General features: G+C 38.9%; 1 protein-coding gene across 1 annotated transcript in view; it reads left to right on the forward strand.

The window, feature by feature from the left end:
- The window catches only part of SPTB (spectrin beta, erythrocytic), a 167606-nt gene that overhangs the window by 37540 nt on the left and 111616 nt on the right, over window positions 1–18450 (forward strand). The window contains exon 2 of the mRNA XM_072629604.1: window positions 16191–16386. Within this exon, the coding sequence (XP_072485705.1) occupies window positions 16242–16386 (145 nt within the window). The 5' untranslated portion in view covers window positions 16191–16241. The remainder of the gene's footprint in view (window positions 1–16190; window positions 16387–18450) is intronic.

Raw genomic sequence — 18450 nt, forward strand, 5'->3', positions numbered from 1 at the left:
GTCCCAGTTATTATTTATAGACTTATGTTTTGGGAGGTTATGATTTTTTTTCTAACTCACATATACCTGAGGATCTCTTGGTGTTCTTCCCACTTCCCCTCCACATAGAACCACTCTCCCAAATCACACTGGCAGGGTCCTGAAGGGGAGGATACAGCTGTGTCCCTCAGGGTTCTGGAAGTAACCTTGAGAGGCTGTGGCTTCTAATACTGTGATTTCCATAGTCCAATGGTTATCCCATAATTTAATACTATGATTTCCATTTTCCCCTTCTTCCCAATGCTTTTACAGTAATGGGGGTAATGGAGAACAGGAAGGAAAGAGACCAGAAACAATTTGAGAAGGAAGGAACCAGAAGGAATGCAGTACTTGATTTAGGATTATGCTTTTTATAGGGCTATGATGCTTTTGACAACTGTATAAATGCGTGTGTCTAGGTCAGAGAGAAGTTAGTAGAGTGGCTCGTCTCCCGTATCCAATCAAATGCCAAGTCTTGTCTCCGTAACATCTCTTCTATCTTCTTCCCCGTTTGTCTACTTATAGTCATAACTCTAATTCTCTCTCACTTGGATTATGTTAACAGGCACCTAATTCAGATTCTCAATTGTGTCTCTTTTTTTTCCAATCCACATCCACACAGATGCCAAATTAACATTCCTAAAGCACAAATTTACTCTCCTACTTAACAATCTTCAGTGATTCCCTATAACCTTTAGGATAAAAACCTCAGTCTGACGTTTAAATCCCTTTACAATCTGGCTCCCACTTCTCTTTTTAGGCTTATTTTATATAGGATGTCCCAAAAGTCTTGGTTGTATCCAAACCATTAAAGCTTAAAAATTCCTTTTACACCCTCTTGTTCTCAGCCAAATTGGTTCACTTGCAGTTTTCTCTACTTGAACTTCCACCTTCCATTTGTGTACTTGTTCTTAACAGGTTATCCCTCATGCCCAGAATTCTGTCCTTGTTTAAAGCTTAGTTTGTGTGCCATCGCTTTCCTTAAGTCTTTCCTGATGCTCCCCTAGATCTCCCTCCTCAAGTTACCTTGTGCTTAATTTACTTATATACATGTTGTGTATTCCCTTAGTAAAATATATGCATCTTGAGGGCAGAAATCATTTTGTGTTGTATCCTTAATCCCTAGCACAATGTCTCACCATGCAGTAGGCCATTCAAATAAATTGAATGAGCATTTATTAAGTGCCCATTATTTGCTAGGCACTGTGTTAAGGGTTGGGGATACAAATAAGAAAAAGAGACAATCTCTGCCTCCAGGGAGCTTACAGTCTAATGGGAGAAGACAACGTACAAAAGGTGCTTAATGAACACTTGAACTTATGGTCCATTTATAGCTCTCCATTAAGAGGCAGACTTCCCTTAGTTGGCACTAAACATCCTCCAGAGTCTGGCACCAGAGTGTGTGGCTCCATGGAGAATGACAAAGAGCCAGGCCAGGTTCCTGCCTTGTTTGCAATCAGACTAATATAAAGAACATTAAAATCTAAGGCAGCAGGACTCTAGGTGAAGGAAGGGTATATATTGGTTAGCCAAAACATTTAGCTAATTATGTACAAGATCATAAATTAGTTTCTCGCTAGTATGACTATAAAGGAACTCAGCAGTCCATCTATTCAGAGTATCTTGTGACTCAGAGCAACAGATTGGGTGTAGGGATCTAACCTGTAGTCCTTACTATTTGGTCACTCAACATGGAAATATTATTAAGTACCTAACTATGTGCCAGGCAATATACAAATAAAGGCAAAAAATCAGTTTCTGTTCTCAAGGAGAACATTCTAATAGGGGAGACAGTGTACCAACAACTATACAAACACATATACAGGGGAAATTGGAGATAATCCACAGAGGAAATGCATTAGCATTAAGAGGAATTGGGAAAGGCTTTTTTTTAAGGGGCAGTTTTTAGCTGGGACTTGAAGGAAGCCGGGAGGTGGATGGAGTGTCTTCTGTAAGGAACAGTATAGAGGCTGGTGTCACTGGATTATGGGTTATGTAGATTAAAGTGTAAGAAGACTGAAAATCTAGAAAGAAGGTGAGAGTAATGAAGGGCTACTATAAGAAGAGGATGAAGGAATCTGTATTTGTTAAGGGCTCTGAGATCTGTACTTGGAGAAGAGCATGTAATAACATGGGCGACTAGATGGTGCAGTGGATAGAGTGCAGGGCCTAAAATCAGGAAGACTCATCTGATTTCAAATCTGGTCTCAGATTTGATTAGTTGTGTGACCCTGGGCAAGTCACTTAACTCTGTTTCAGTTTCTTCATCTGTAAAATGAGCTGGAGGAGGAAATAGCAAGCCACTCCACTATCTTTGCCAAGAAAACCCCAAATGGGGAGTCAGATACAACTGAACAGTATGTAATACTTTCTTTTCTGATTCTTTTGCAGATATAATCTGTTTCATCCTACTGATAAATCTAGAGACAACATGCCTATATGTTACTAATCTTTTTATAGATGGGAAATGGTTTGTGAGTTCCTTAAGGACAGGGACTGTCTTTTGCTTCTTTTTGTATTTCCAACACTTAGCGCAGTATCTGGCACATAACTGGTGCTTAATAAATGTTTATTGGTGGACTAGTTGATTGATTGGAAGAAGAATATACCTAAATATGCTTCTTAGGATGGTTCCTATAGAATATTTAAGCCTATGCTTACAAGTAAGCAAGTGACTATTTCCAGGTTTAATAAAAGCGCTTTGTAGATGTAGCCATTGATCTGATGAATTCAGATGGGTAGTTAATAATACCCCGGCTATTAACAATATTAACCTCTGTTTACTCCCCTTCTTAGTCCCTAACAGGCCTTTCTCTCTGTATGGGCTGTGAGACATTAGTAGTTGCTGATATAAAGAGATCTGTATAGAGCATGGGAAATCCCCAGCGTTAGAAGCTGAACAGCACCTTGGAAGTCTTTGCGGAGAACTTCTTGGAGCCATGAGTCCTCTCCCCTTCCCAACATGGGTCAATTCCAGACTAAAATCTGGAGCAGGAGACTCTTTCATGATAATAATATAGCAGCTGGCACTCATAGGGCTATAGTCGGGTACCTGATAGTGTAAAGATGGAAGAAAAAGAGTCAGGACCATAGTTTGTCAATTACCTATAGGCTTGGTTTCCAAAGTGGGAGCTGTGGAGTAACACTGGGAGACCATGCCCTGAACTGCCAAGGGTTGTATGATGAATCAGTGGGAGAGAGGGAAGATGGAAAGATTGAAACTTCCCTTCTCCCCTGACCTCCACCATGGTCAATTGTGCCCTTGTTTGCAACACAGCTACACTACTCCCTTAAATACTCCTCTGATGGCTTGCTGGGTCTGGAGTTAGGAATCCAGCCTCGGATAAATACTGGTTATATGACCTGGGGCAAGTCACTTTAACCCTTTTTGCTTCAGTTTTGTTATCTGTAAAATGAGCTGGAGAAGGAAATGACAAACTACTCCAGTATCTTTGCCAAGAAAATCCCAAATGGGATCTCAGAGAGTCTGACTCGACTGAAATGACTTAACAACAACAACAATTCTCATTCCACTGCAGGATGTGGGCTCCTCAGGGCAGCTACCAGGCAAAACACTTACAGCAGAATTGCCGTAAGTGCCCCAATCCTCCAGCATCCCTAATCCTCTTTTCCCTCTGCATTCTTCTAACATTCCTTAGTGGCTATGGCAGGCACTCCTCAGCTAAGCTCTGTGTGCTCAGTACACACACAGACACAGACACAGACACAGACACACACACACACACACACACACACACTTTTTGTGTTTTGTTTTGGATGGGAAAGTGAGTAGCCTAAGATGAGCAAAAGTTAATAAGTTATATTTACATTTTCCCCCCCAAACACATTCTTCTTCCAAAAATTTCCTCTTTCTATTGAGAGTACCACCATTCTTCCAGCCATCTATGTTTATAATATCACTATTATGCTTGATTCCTTACTTTCCATAACTGTATCTACTCAGCTGCCAAATCTCATCATTTCTTCTTTGATAGCATTTCTTGTATGTTTTTTCAGATTTTTAAAAAAACAATTTTTGCTTTTTGCTAATTGGAAAACACTGATTAATGTGAACATTTCTCTAAAGAACAGGAAAAGAAAATTATATATGAAGCTTCAGGTCTCAATTGCTTTTTTTAATGTAATAAATTCAGTTATAAAATGTTATAAAACTGTCTAGCTTGTCTGTGTCTATGTATGCACATAAAAGTGCTTCAGTGACTCTCTTCCTTTTTTTTGACAGTTAACAACCCCAAACTCCTACCCCTCACCTATATTATACTATTTAAAAAACTCAAATCCTTCCTTGTGACAATCAAGCATAATCAAGTGTTACACATTTACACACCTGCCATGTCTGAAACTGCTTTTCATTCTGTGTACTAAGTCCATCACCTTTGTGAGAAGATGGGTAGCATCCTTCATCAGTCCTCTGGAACATGTTCTCTCTACTCACACAACTACTGCCTCGTTTCAGTCATTCATCAACTGTACTATTGCAATAACCTCCTAATTGGATCTCTTTCCCTCAAGTCCCTTCCCCCTCCAATCTGTCTTCTGTGATTTTCCCAAAGCACAGGTTTGACCATATCAGCTCCCTATCCTTAACTCAATAAATTCGTGTCTCCCTGGTGCCTTAGAACAAAATATAAATATCTATTTGGCATTTTAAAACTTTGCTCTCAGCTTAGCTTTCTTGCCTTATACAGTTAATCCTCTTCTTGAACTATGTAGTCTAGCCAAAGTGACCTTTGTTTTTCTATTCCTAGACATACAAATACCTAGACATACTTAAAATAACCAAACATTAATAAGAGATTAAGGTCTGATATCATTAAGCAAAACCACATAAAGAAAGAGAAATATAGCACTATGTTGAAAACTTTCTGCTTGATTGAAATCAGAGCATTTAACTTTTGCTTATTCATGAAAGATATTCACCTGCTTGGTTAGCTAAGTAAATCAGTGGAATCATATCCCCAAGATATATACAGTGTTTTTTTTTTAATGAAATGATGATACTTTAACTTATAGTTACTCTGTAAGCAATCATTTGTCAAACTAAGTATACTTCTAAAAGATTTTTCTTCTAATCTAAAAAAATAAGAAAGAACTCGATCTTTATTAATATTCAATAAAAAATTGTTATGGACATTTTTATGTTGTCTACATGTCAGATGGTCATTTCACGCACAGTTTTCAGAAAGAAGAGTGAGAGATCCACAATAAGATATTGACAGTGGTGTCTTCATTCATTCACTTTCAACATATTGTGACATATTACAGTTTGTGAGGGTCTGGTTAAGTGGATTTTAAAAATTATATTATCTAGTTCTAACTAGATTAAAGGATTTATCTATAAGAATACAGATTACCTAGTTCTAACTAAACTATTCCTTGTAAATGGATAAGTAGCTTACAAAGATTTCTGTAAAGAAAACCAAGGAGTGAAGATAAAGTTAATAATGTGAGCATAAGAGAATGAAAAAATGGCAAAGATGATACTTTCCCACTACTGCTTTTTAAAATAAATTTTTATTGGTTTTTGTTTTTACATTGCCTAAATTCTCCCAGTATCCCTCTCCCAGAGACCCATTCCACATAACATTGACATTTTAAAGAAAAAGAGGAAAACAATTAGCAAAATAATCTTTATCACAAAAAAATCAGAGAATATATGTAAATTAATAACAATTGCTAAAATTTACATAGCACTCACATGCACCAGACGTTGTGCTAAACACTTTACAATTATTATCTCATTTGATCCTCACAACAACTCCAGGAGCTTGCTGTTATCATTATCATTGTTTTATAGATGTGGAAACTGAGGCAAACAGGGGTTAAGTGACTTGCCCAAGGTCATGTAGCTAGGAAGGGTTTGAAACTGAATTTAAACTTGTCTTCCTGACTCCAGGGCCAGTGCTCTAATCCACTTTGCCACCCAGCTGCCTGCTGATGTTCCACAGCCATGAGCCTCCTAGCTCTGCAAAGGAGTAGGAGGAGCTGTCTTCTCATATCTCTTCTTTGAAACTTGTTCTTTATCATCTTATAACATTCACTTTCATTTGTTTTGTGGCTGTTGCTCTTTTGATTTTCATTACTGTCGTCATTGTGTATATTGTTTTCTTGGTTTTGTTTACTTCACAGGATTCAGATCAGGTTATTGGTTCAGATAAGTCTTTTCGTGCTTCACTGGATTCATTGTACTCACATTTTCTTACAGCACAGCAGTATTCCATTAGATTCATGTTAGTTTAGTCATTCCCCAATCTATGGATCTCCATTACTGTTAATGATGACCTTTGGTGTGTGTCTTTATATCGTGTCCTGAGAGAGTGAATAATGATAGTTTGCAGCCATCACAGCAGGACATTTGAAAACTTCTATAATTTTTTCAGCAATGTTTAAAGTCACTCAATTCAGTACTTTGCAGTTTCAGTAAACTTAATGATAAATTTCTAAAAGGCTCTTTGGAGGTTTCTTACGTAATAGTGAGAGACAAAAAGACATATACCATTTCAAGAGACTTGTTCTTCCTGTCACAAACAAAAATGCCCAAAATAATACATGGAAAATTATATGGTGAGATACTAAAGTGCATTCTCCTGCTAGTAAATCATGTTGAAACCTACACAGAAAACATCATGGAAGATTTGAAGAAACAGATATTGAAACAAATATGCAGTGGGGGAGGTTTTCTATTTGGTTGAAGGAAAGTAAAATTTTTTCTAATTTACCAATTTATGGTGTTACTAGATCCTATTTTGATTATGAAACACAGGAAGGACTTATTGGTTTTTAGCCACTAAGGGAAAGATGTAGAGAAGATAAATTCTCAACAGTACTTTACTTCTTTAATAAAAGTGTTTTATGAAGAAATTGTTACCAGTGATGGAGCAGTTGCCCTCACACGTTTGCTAGTTTTATCTCTTACTGAATTTCAAGATGAATTACACATTTTTCTTTTCCAAAACGACAGATGTTCCAAAATTTCTGATCTTTTCTGTGGTGACAATTAGCTGTCAGTAGTATGTCACAGATATTTTATGCTCAAAGATATTTTTAAAAGAAAAAAAATAAATCTTATCCTTTAAGGTGAAGGCAACATTTTAACAATGAGTGAGACAATAACTACTTTTTAAAGAAACATGCAATGGAGAGAACATCTTGAAAACTGATCTTTGGAAATGTTTCCATTATTATGTGACTTTGTTGCTGAGAGCAATGTACCAATAGTGTGATGTCTGTTTAAAATACAGCTACAGACACGGAGCCAGAGACAGATAGATGGACAGACAGACACACACACACACACACACACACACACAACTTCATTTCTGCAAGTTTAAAAAAAACTTGGAAAGAATTTTCCTAAACTGTCCAAAATCTTCAAAACAAGAATTTTGTTGAGTTTTGAACCAATTTGTTTTAAAAAATGCAAATATATAACAGCTATTTGCTTTGCAAAAACAGCAGGGAAGATGGAAGTTTTTCATCTTTATATGATAGTTAGATGGGATTGATGAATGACTATCTTGATTTAGTAAGCACAGTGATACACTTCTTCCATTTTCATCTATCTTTAACAAGCTTTTTAAAAAATTGTGACAATCATTAAAGCCAAATATCCAAATGAACCAAATTTATGAGACATTCAAGTTACTGTATTACAAAGCCAAGATTTTGAGAAACAATGATTTCAAGTTAATTTCATTAAAATATTATTGATAACATTTTATTGAACAAAAGTTTATTGAACTTTTCCTTTCTCATCTTTCAAAAATGTCTCTTGTGTAATTTTAATAATAATTATAACATGCACATAATTTTTTTAAAAAGCAAATATACATATGTTGAGGGTATGTGCTCAAAACTTTTTTATTTCCAATAGGGTATATGATTTTTAAAAATCTGAGATAACTGATTGAGAAAGCTAGGCTGACCAGTAGACATAGGCTGGGGAGTCTCGATGGTGACAAACAAATACAGGCACCAACATGTTTCAGTACACAAGACATGCCACCAAGTTTACTGAAACTGCAAAGTGCTGAATTGAGTATTGCATGAATTTAAACACTGCTAAAAAAAAATATAAAAGTTTACCTTCATGTTCAGGATGCTTAGTTTTTAAATGTTTTGCTAAATGTGACAGCTGTAAACTATCATTATTTTAAAATCTCAAGGATTAGCAAAAAATAAGGAACAAGAAATTCACAGCAACAATAACAACAACAGAAAGTAAAAGTGTCCAGTGGGGAGAGAAATATTTATACTGGGTAGGAGGCAACTAGTGGTGTGGACTTGAAATGAAATTCTTTGACTGTGAGGTTTAAGTAAATCTCACCATTAACCAGATGGTCCTGACTTCCACCCACCACTCTCCTAGGAAGATGTAGTTGGACTAATTTCAATTCTTACTTTTTGCTCCAAGGCACAAGTATGTTCATCTTCCTCTAACAGTGAAGTTTTTAATGTGTGTTTACTTTGCTTTGTAGGTGGTTGTATCTTAGTGATAGGATCAGGATAAGCAAGGGTTCCTTAAACTCTTCCAAAATACCTTCCCCCAGGATCTCACCTCATATTTCACTGAAAATAATTGAGAACTCCATCTTCTCCCCTCTTTCTCATCTCGTATCACTCAGACATCTTCCCAAGATAGCTCCTCCTTCACACCTGTCTAACTAAAATGAAGAGGTGGCCCTACTTCTTGCCAAGGCAAACCCTGCAAGATGCACTCTTGATCCCATCCTCTCCCAAATTCTTCAGTGGATTGCCTCTTCTAGCATCTCTACTTGACCTCTAATTTTCAATCTCTCTTTGAGTATTGGCTCCTGCCCTGCTGGTTATAAACTTCTTTAAACCCTTATTTGATCCAACCATCCCTGCCAGCTATCATCCTAGCTGCTCCCTTGTTAGTTAAATTCCTTGAGAAAGCCTTATCCTCATTGCCTCTACTTCCTCACCTCTCACTTGCTTTTAAACTCTCTGCAGTCTTATTTCTGACCTTATTATTCAATTGAAACTGTTCTCTCCAAAATGATCAGTGATTTGTTAATTATTGATTTTAATGACCTTTTGTCAATCCTCATCCTTCTTTATCTCTCTGAAGCATTTGACAGTTTTGGAACTATAAATTGATATTATTTGACATTGTTTTCTCTTGTTTTCACTCTTTTTCAATCTCCTTTGCTGAATCTTTCTTCATCACATCCACTCTAGGCTCTCGTGCACTATAAGTTGTCCCTATGGGCTCTGACCTGGAACCTCTTCTCTTTTATTTCTTATCTGACTTAGCGATCTCATCCCCTCCTGTGGCTTCAACTATCATCTTTATGCAGATGGTTCCCCAAGGTGAATCATCCAACCCTAGCTTCTTTTCTTTCTCAGTCTTCCATCACCAACTACCTAACCCTTGATCCTCTCGAAGTGAATATTATATAGACATCTCAAATCTAGTGTGTCCAAAATAAAACTTACTATCTTTCCTCAAAACCTTTTTCCTCTCCCCAATTTTTCCTTTCCTGTCAAGGGTACCACCATTCTCCCAGTCACCCGGGTTCACAACCTTGGTGTCATCCTCTAGTCACATTTACTCTGCATATCCAATATGTTGTCAAATATTGTCTTTTCTGCCTTCACATTATCGCTTACATACGTCCCCTTTATGTTGTTGTTCAGTCATTTCCAATTCATGACTCCATTTGGGTTTGCTTGGCAAATATCCTGGAGTTTGCCATTTCCTTCCTAGTAAATTTAAAAATGAGGAAACTGAGTCAAACAGGGTTAAGTGACTTGCTTAGGGTCACACAGATGGTCTAAGGCTGGATTTGAACTCAGGAAGATGAGAGCCCAGTGCTTTATCCACTGTGCCACCTATCTGCCTCATCTCATAATTGGGCTATTGCAATAGCCTTCTTCCACTCAGCTGCCAAAGTGATTTTTCTAAAGGAGACCATACCACCTCATTACTAAATGCGCTCCAGTGTCTCTCTTTTGCCTTCACAATTAATTAGTCAGTCAATAAACTTTTATTAAGTGACTGCCTTGTACCAGGCACTGGGCTAAGCACTGGATTAAATATAAAATGCTGTGGTATTTTAAAGCCCTTTACAATTTGGCCCCTTTCTATTTTTCCTTCCTCTTTATTCTCCCTTCCGTGCACTCTGTGATACAGCTACTATAGGTTACGTGATGTTCCTGGCACATGACCCCATGCTTGGAACATTCTCCCTGACTTCTCTGTTCTCTTTCACGATTTAGCTCAAATTTCTTCTTTATAAAAGGCTTTTTCTGGATCTCCCCACTCCATACTCCTAGTACCTAATGAGATTGCCTTTATATCTATCTACACTTACATATGTATACACACACACACACACACACACAAATGCAAACATATTTTTGCATATCTTAGTATGTACATGTTATTGTTCTTGAATAATTTCAGTCATATGAGTCTGACGTGTTTTGACCCCATGTGGGGTTTCCTTGGTAATGCTGGAATAGTTTGCCATTACCTTCTCCAGTTTATTTTACAACTGAGGCAAACAGGGCTAAGGGACTTGCCCAGCATCACACAGCTAGTAATTGTCTGAGGCTGGATTTGAACTCGGCTTATCCCGACTCCAGGACTGCTGCTCCATTCACTGTGCCATCTAGCTGCCTTTAGTATATACATAACAACTTGTATATTGTCTCCCCTATTACAATGTGAGCTCTTTGAGTGATGGGATGGTGTTTTTCATCCCCTCTACTTAGTACCATGCCAACAAATAGAAGCTGCTGCTCTTCAGAAGGAATTTAGGGGAATTTCAAAGATTAACTTTTGATCCTATTTGCCCCCAATACTAAATTGAGCTTGTAACAGAATAAAATAGAATAGAGGTAGCCAAAGATGATACGATAAGAAAAATTATTAAAGCTCAATTATGACAAGCCATTCACTTGCTTTAAAAAACAAACGAGAAAAAAACCTTCAGCAACTTGCTTCCTAGTGCCTCTAGTAAAAATACAGTCTTCTCTTTGGTATTTACAGTCCTTCACATAGGGTTCCAACCTATTTTTCTAGATATTTCACATTATTTCCCCTCACATATGATGCAGTCCAGTCAAATTGACCTATTTCCTGTTTCTCATATACAATATTTCATCTTCAGCCAATTTGCCTTTGCACCAGCTATCCCTTAGGCCTGACATGTTTGTCTTCGTCTCTGCCTCATTAGTTTCATTCAAAGTGGGATTTAAGTGCTACCTCCTGCAAGAGGCCTTTTCTGATCCCTCTAGTTGCTAGTGTTCTCCCTTCTAAAAAAAATTTATTTTGTATTAACTTAGTATATATTTGTCATTTATTTATGCATCCTAGTTACCCAGTAGAGTTTGAGTTTCTTGAGAGCAGGGACTATTTTCATTATTTACTTTGTGTTTTTGATGCCTAGCGAAGTACATAGCATGTAGTGGGTGCTTAAAAAATCTTCCGTGAATTGAATCCTCAGAATTCTACGTCAAAGGGTATAGTAGTATCCAAGACAATAAAATATATACTATCTTTGTCCCTAGGATCAGAGAAAGGGTAAAGAGAGTGGGAACCACCTTGTGTAATCCATCTGACTTATCTGAATTTCTCCAAAGCAAGAGTTTGCTAATGACAGGAGAGGTAGACACAGCTGACTTCTCTACTCTTACTTTGGTCTGATAATTTCTCATCCCCTTTTCTCTACCCCAACACTTCCCTCCATTTTTCCTTCTCTAGAAATATATTTTGACACTTTGTGTCTTATCTATGGCCAGGAAAATATGCTTTATTTTATGTTGTGTGAGAAAAGATAAGAAGATTCGAAGTACTTTTCAATTTAACATGAATTAATGCCTCAGCCCTGTGTCTGAGATTCTTTTATTTCTTCAGAAACCTGGGTTGCGTTAGAAGGATTATTTAGGTTCAGAAAGGATTTTGTAGATCATCTAATTCTTTTACTTTACAGAAAAACTCCTGAGGCTCAGAGACATTAAATGACTTCTCCAAAGTTACAGTTTACTTGTAGGAGAGATTGAGATTGAATTTAGGTTCTCTAACTCCAAACTCAGGGAACTTCTCACTGCATCATTCCATGGATCTAGATCTTAGATTAGCCTTGTATTTAGTGTCTCCTTAGTAAATTAAAGGTCCTGTGCCAAACCCGAGGGGCAACTAAGTGGTACAATGGACAAAGTATTGGACCTGGAGTCAGATAGACTCATTTTCCTGAGTTCATGTATGGCCTCCGATGCTTACTAAGCTGTGTGACCCTGCATAAGTCACTTACCTCTGTTTGCCTCAGTTCATCATCTGTAAAATGAGCTAGAGAAAGAAATGGCAAACCACTCTAGTGTCTTTGCCAAGAAAATTCCTAAATGGGATCATGGAGAGTTGAATATAACTAAAATGACTGAAAACAACCAAAATGTTGAACCTGAACCTGTGGTAATGTACTTAGAGATACAGCTAATAAATTATGAACCCTTTCTACCTAGCCTCTCGCCTTCTTATGGCAGAGAATTTTCCATTAATAAATAAAAAGGGGCAGCTAGGTGATACACTGGATAAAGCACTGTCCTTGGAATCAGGAGGACTTGAGTTCAAATTAGACCTCGGTCATTAGCTAGGATCAGAGACACTAGACAGCTAGTGACCTGGGCAAGTCACTTAGCCATAACTGCCTTCCCATTTCCCCCCAAAATAGAAAAAAATAAGAAAAATATGAGAGGATTTCTTAGGGGGAAGATTGGATTAAATTGAACATAAAATGGGTCTTAATCTACAAATCAATTTTTCCCTGGCTTTGTCTTATTTTCTTCCCTTCTGTCTTTCTGTTTTACATTATATAGTTCATATCCCCTATCAAAGATGTCTCAGTATTTCTCCTGCTGATCATGTAAAGATATTAACTGTGTGAAGTTAGTGGAATTCACCTTACCAGGCAGACATTCTTTCTGAGTATAAATTGCTTTCCTCAGGATGCCACCTGAGAACAGCAGCTCTGCAGAAGAATATAGCTTAAGGAGCAAGTAAGAAGTGGATTCCACCTATCATTCTTTGAACCATCTTCACTTGTTTATTTCTAAGGGAACAATCCTCTTAATTCTTTTTTTTTTTTTTTTGTTATTATTGTTTTTAAAAAAATCTGAAGACAAGATGATGTTTGGTTCCTGCTTTCATTTCCTGCCTCTTGTCCCAGGAGGGATATTTTAAGCAGGATGAATTGTCATCGAGTTGCTCTCTTCTGAACCCAGAGCAATCAATCATGTCTTGAACCCCAGGTCTATCCGTCTGCCTGCTAAGTCTGTTCTTTCTGGGGCAGACTTATTTACAGAGTCAAGGCAAGGGTAATTTCACTCCCCCGTCCTTCACTGCCTGTTCCTTTTTCTGCCACTCTTAAAAATAGCCCAGGGCTCTGACGAAGACCCAGGGTCCTGTTACCTCCATCATGCATGGTTTGATCACACCTCTCTAGAGTCTAGCACCCTGCTCTTCCCAGGAGGCTTTTGGCCACATTTGGTGTTCGAATGGTGTTTGGATGGCCTTTCTCCCATATGAATGAATGCAAATGGAGCAAAGAAGGATAAAAGAAATCATTCTTTACTTTGTCCTTGCTAGTTTGCTAGTTCAGTCAAGAATTCTTCTATTGAGGCAGCGTACCCAGGTCAGTTTGTCCCTTTTAAAGAAGAAAAGGATTGAAGCAAATCGCTTCCCTCCCCCAGGTTACTATAAGATACGGCATGTCTGGCATAGCATAGCACAGTACAGTACAGAATAGTTGTGTAGCAGATAGCGTGGTATAATTAGCTTTCACTCTTGTACATGCTTCATCTTCTGACTCCAAAAACATTGAAAGACCAGTAAGTGGCAAACATTGTGGTGAAACGCTTGCTGTTTTTAAGAGTCTATATTTGCCTCCTTTGGTTATTTTGCTGCTGCTCTGTGTAAAGTATGATGAGCATGTTGTTTTTAATGAGGTGGATAAGGAATAAGACAAGCTATAACGAAAGGCCTCGATTATGAGATGAGGGATGGTGAGGGGTGGGGGACATCAGGAAGAACCACAGCACTCGCCTCCTCCCCATCTCCACCCTCATCCCTGTCCTCGCCCCTGCCCTCGTATCTGGATGGTGGGGCTGGCACAAAAGGGGTTGTACAAAATGATTCTAGACCAGAGGTTCTGAACTTGGTCTCTGTGAACTTTTAAAAAAAATATTGTGATGACCATATTTCAGCATAATTGGTTTCCTTTGTTTATCCTTTTTATTTTATTTTATGCATTAAAAAACACGACACAGAGAAGGGATATATAGGCTTCATGAGATTGTCAAAGAGGTTCGTGACATCAAAAAGGTTAAGACTTATAAACTTGATGGTCTAAGGCAGGGGTGGGGCACCTGCTGCCTCAAGGCCACATGTGGCCCTCTAGGTCCTTGAGTGCAGCCTTTGACTGAGTCCAAGTTTTATAACACAAATCTTTTTATTAAGGGGATTTGTTCTGTGAAGTTTGGATTCAGTCAAAGGGTTGCACTTGAGGACCTAGAGGGACACATGTGACCTTGAGGCTGTAGGTTCCCCACCCCTGGTAAGGCTTATCTAATACTATCATTTTTCTCTCAATAACGATCTAATAAAAGTTGACCTGAAAAACAACAACCACCTGGGAATAAGGGCTTTGTCAATGCCAAGACTAGAAGAGTTGGGGGTCTCCCAGTTGTTACCCAAGAGACCAGGCAAAGATTAATGGCGGTGACTTAAAAAGGGACTGGTACCCCAGCAGATATGGGTTATGCCCCTGTTAGGGAGTATTGAAAACAGAGGGTAGTCTGAGGTATATTTATGTGAGACACATTTTTCAGTGCTCTTATGCTCCTAAGAAATAAAGCACTTACTACTTCAAGTTACAGTTAGATTAAGTCAGCCTTCTGCATTTTCTTATTCCTTAAGAACAACAAACAAAGCTGAATTTAAAAAATATTCTTTGTTAGTCACATATTTTATTCCATTTCTGTTGTTATTATTATTGTGAAAGAAATCTTTTACTGTATGTTCTAAATAAAAAGCTCCTCTTATCTGAAGCATTTTATAGATATTATCTGAGTCTGTGAAATAACTTTGGGAGACTGGTTGGAGGTCATTGGGAATCAATGGTTAGTGGTTCCATTTTACAGAGAGGAGAACTGAAGGTTCAGGGAGTACAGTAACTTCCCAAAAGTGATATGACTGAATAAACAAGTGGCAACAAACACCTATGATTTGGGGCTTCTGATAAAAGACTTGTATATAAAAGACTTGTAGCTACCAATTGTCCCATGTACTGCTCCCTCACAAAGCATCGTAATGTTAACAGTCAGTTAACAGTCAGGTATTACTGGACTTGGGCATACAGGTTAAGCCAGGCTTTGTGGCTCAGTGGATTTCAGCAGGAGCCCCATTTTTTTTTGTCTGTGGAGTGGAAGACTCCACTTAGCTAAAAAAATCACGCAAAGGCACAACCTCATGAATATCTGTTGCAAGGGAATCCCTTTAGTAGGATATCTTGGTGAACTTTCTCCAGGACTGAGTTGCCACAAGCTCCAAAGCTGTGGAGACAGCTCTGAGCTGGCTTTTTCCATTTTCATTTTCCCCATTTATTCATTTTTCTTTTCAAGCTACACTCAGCCTATTTCCCAGCTTCCTCCCTCCCCTGTCCCTTCCCTCCTCCTCTCTGCACCCCCGTCCACCCCCTATTGCGTCCTGGCCTCAATTTGGTGGGCAGATGCTTCTCTCCTCGGTGCAGTTGCCTCTGCAGCCTCTGGAGCCTGACCCCCACGAGCTGTCTGTCTGGAACACAGGAAGGGGGTGGGGAGCTCTCGTTCACTGCAACTGACGTCTCCACCTGCTGGCTGCCCTGACTCTTGCTGCATGCAGCTCTCCTTGTCTCTTCTGCTGCCGCTGCCCCTGTTGCCGCCGTCATTGTTACTGTTGCTGCTGTTGCTGCAATATTTCATAACCTATGATCCAGGAACCTCAGGTGGAAAGCATGCTCAGGCAGATGGCACAGTGTGCTGCTCTTAGAAGGATCTGTTTCTGTCAGAGGCTCCGAATAAGTTTCCCCTGAGAAAAAGTCTGAAGGGGTGGGGAGCTAACCCTTCAATACATGTTGCTCTCCCTCCAGGGACCCTTTCATGAGGACTGAGGCAGGAGCTGCTGCTGAGAGCCTCCCGACATGACATCCGCCACTGAGTTTGACAACGTGGGCATCCAGCAGTACAGCAGGATCAACGCCCGCTGGGACTCCCCAGACAATGAGTTGGACAATGACAATAGCTCCGCCAGGCTCTTTGAGAGGTCTCGGATCAAGGCCCTCGCAGGTACTCTTCTGAAGGGTGAAGGGATGAAGTATGGGTGGGGAGAACCTTCCTTACTACCCTCCTTTCCCCAAGACCACTTGTTTTCCCAAGCCTCTGGGTGTGAATGGCAGGGGGAGTGTTGGGGATGCTTCTTGGGTGAAACCTGCTGATGCCTGATGGGAGTTGCTCACAGGGGATTCAGTCTTCCATCTGTGCTCTGAGCTTGTTCAATAGCATTGGCAACAGCCACTGTTCACACCTGGCCTCTACTTCATTCATATTTCACCCTATGAAAAAGGAGGTAGTAGCTCTGTGTGTATGTATATATGTGTGTGCGTATAGTGTACTCACAGCAATTTGAAGTGGCCATCCTGAGTGACCTGTAGCCAAATTCAAGTCGAAGAAAGCCCAGTCAACTAATGAAATAATGAGTGTAAGGGTGGATAATTATATTATCAACTAGAATCTGATCTTCTTTTCCCTTTACCTTCCTCCTATCTGGAGGATTGTGCAGGAGCCGTAACTCCCCAAAAGGGCTCTGGGATGACCACACCTGCTTAGGGTCCCACAAGAAAAGAGTAACCAAGTGTGAAATTGAGAACAGGCAGTCTTCTCAGGACTCCAAAGGGGAGGAGGGGAAGGTTTTCAGAGGTAAACTTTTGGGTTTCACCTACTTTTCACCTACTAAGTTCATGATGGAGTTTGTGGTTGGTTTGTTTGCTTGTTTGTTTTTTACTTTTTTTGGTTGGTATTAACTGATTTAAAAAAATCCTGTATCTCTGGTGTGAATAGTTTCTCTTCTTTCTTACTTGCTGAAATATTTTCTCCTACATACTGAGATATAATTTTTGTTATTTGATCTTTACTTTATAGATCATTACTAAGTCCTGACCCAGAATTTTGAAGGATTTTTGATCATCATATGGGGAAGTGAAAAGAAATAAGAACCCCATTCCTTTCACCTGAACCACTGTTTGGCTTTAGGAACCTCCTGTATTTTCTTTCTTATGTATCCCCATTCAGTTGACTTGGCTCTCCTTCCTTTTGTGAGGTACAAATCTGCTAACTCCTTAGTTGATATCTCTTACTCTTTCCAGGGGTTCTTAATGAGACCCTCAGTAAGGTCCATAAACTTTTGGGGGGGGTAATATTTTGATAACCATGTTTCAACATAATTAGCTTCCTTAATAGTCCTATGTGTTTTATTTTATTCATTTAAAAGCATTTTGAGAAGAGGTCCACAGGCTTCATTAGACTGTTACAGGGGTATGTGCCACAAAAGTTTAAAAATCCCCACTTTCTTTGCTTTTTTGGAGGTTACTCTTCAAGGGATGTGCAAACCTCATAATATCACATCAATGTAAGTTTATTGAAAGAATTCATTCCCCTTCCTGCCCTCACTTTAGGGAAAGGAAGCAAACTTCTTTGTTCTTGGCAGACCTAGGAGTTTTGACACTTATCTTGTCCTATGTCTTACCTACATTTTAGAAAGTATCTAGAGATACCTCTCTCACATACGACATCCTCTCTGCTTCTGCTGTCTCACATATATACTACAGTGACATAGGAATAGTTTCTGTCTCATTCTATAAGAGTCTTGATTTGACTAATTGAGAAACTGTTGTGTTTTTATTCTTCTCTCTCCCTTTCCTATCTACATTATAGGTTTATGTATTTAGAGACAGAAGGGAACTCTGAGATCATTTAGTCCAATCCCCCTCAATTTACAGTGGAGGAAATTGTGGCCCAGAATTGTTGTGACTTCACTGAGTTCAGGCAGGTAGCAAGTGTCAGAGCAAGGATTTTTAAGCCACGTCCTCTGATCCCAAATCCAGCATTTTATAGTTGTATCATTGTTTCTGTTAGTGGCAGAGGTAATAACACCAACTTATTTGCATTTGTAATTCATCCTCTCACCGGTACCAAAACATTTGACTATTTTGACTTTACTAACCTGTCTGTTAACTCTCTGTGTTGGCTGAACCACAGTATAGTATACAGAGTTATTCCTTGAATGGTATGGCTTTCCCAGGAGCCACATGAAAATTAGATCTTTTTTGGTCTGTTTTCCAGATGATTCATTCC

This window comes from Notamacropus eugenii, chromosome 1 (assembly GCF_028372415.1).
Source record: "Notamacropus eugenii isolate mMacEug1 chromosome 1, mMacEug1.pri_v2, whole genome shotgun sequence".
NCBI classification, from domain to species: domain Eukaryota; kingdom Metazoa; phylum Chordata; class Mammalia; order Diprotodontia; family Macropodidae; genus Notamacropus; species Notamacropus eugenii.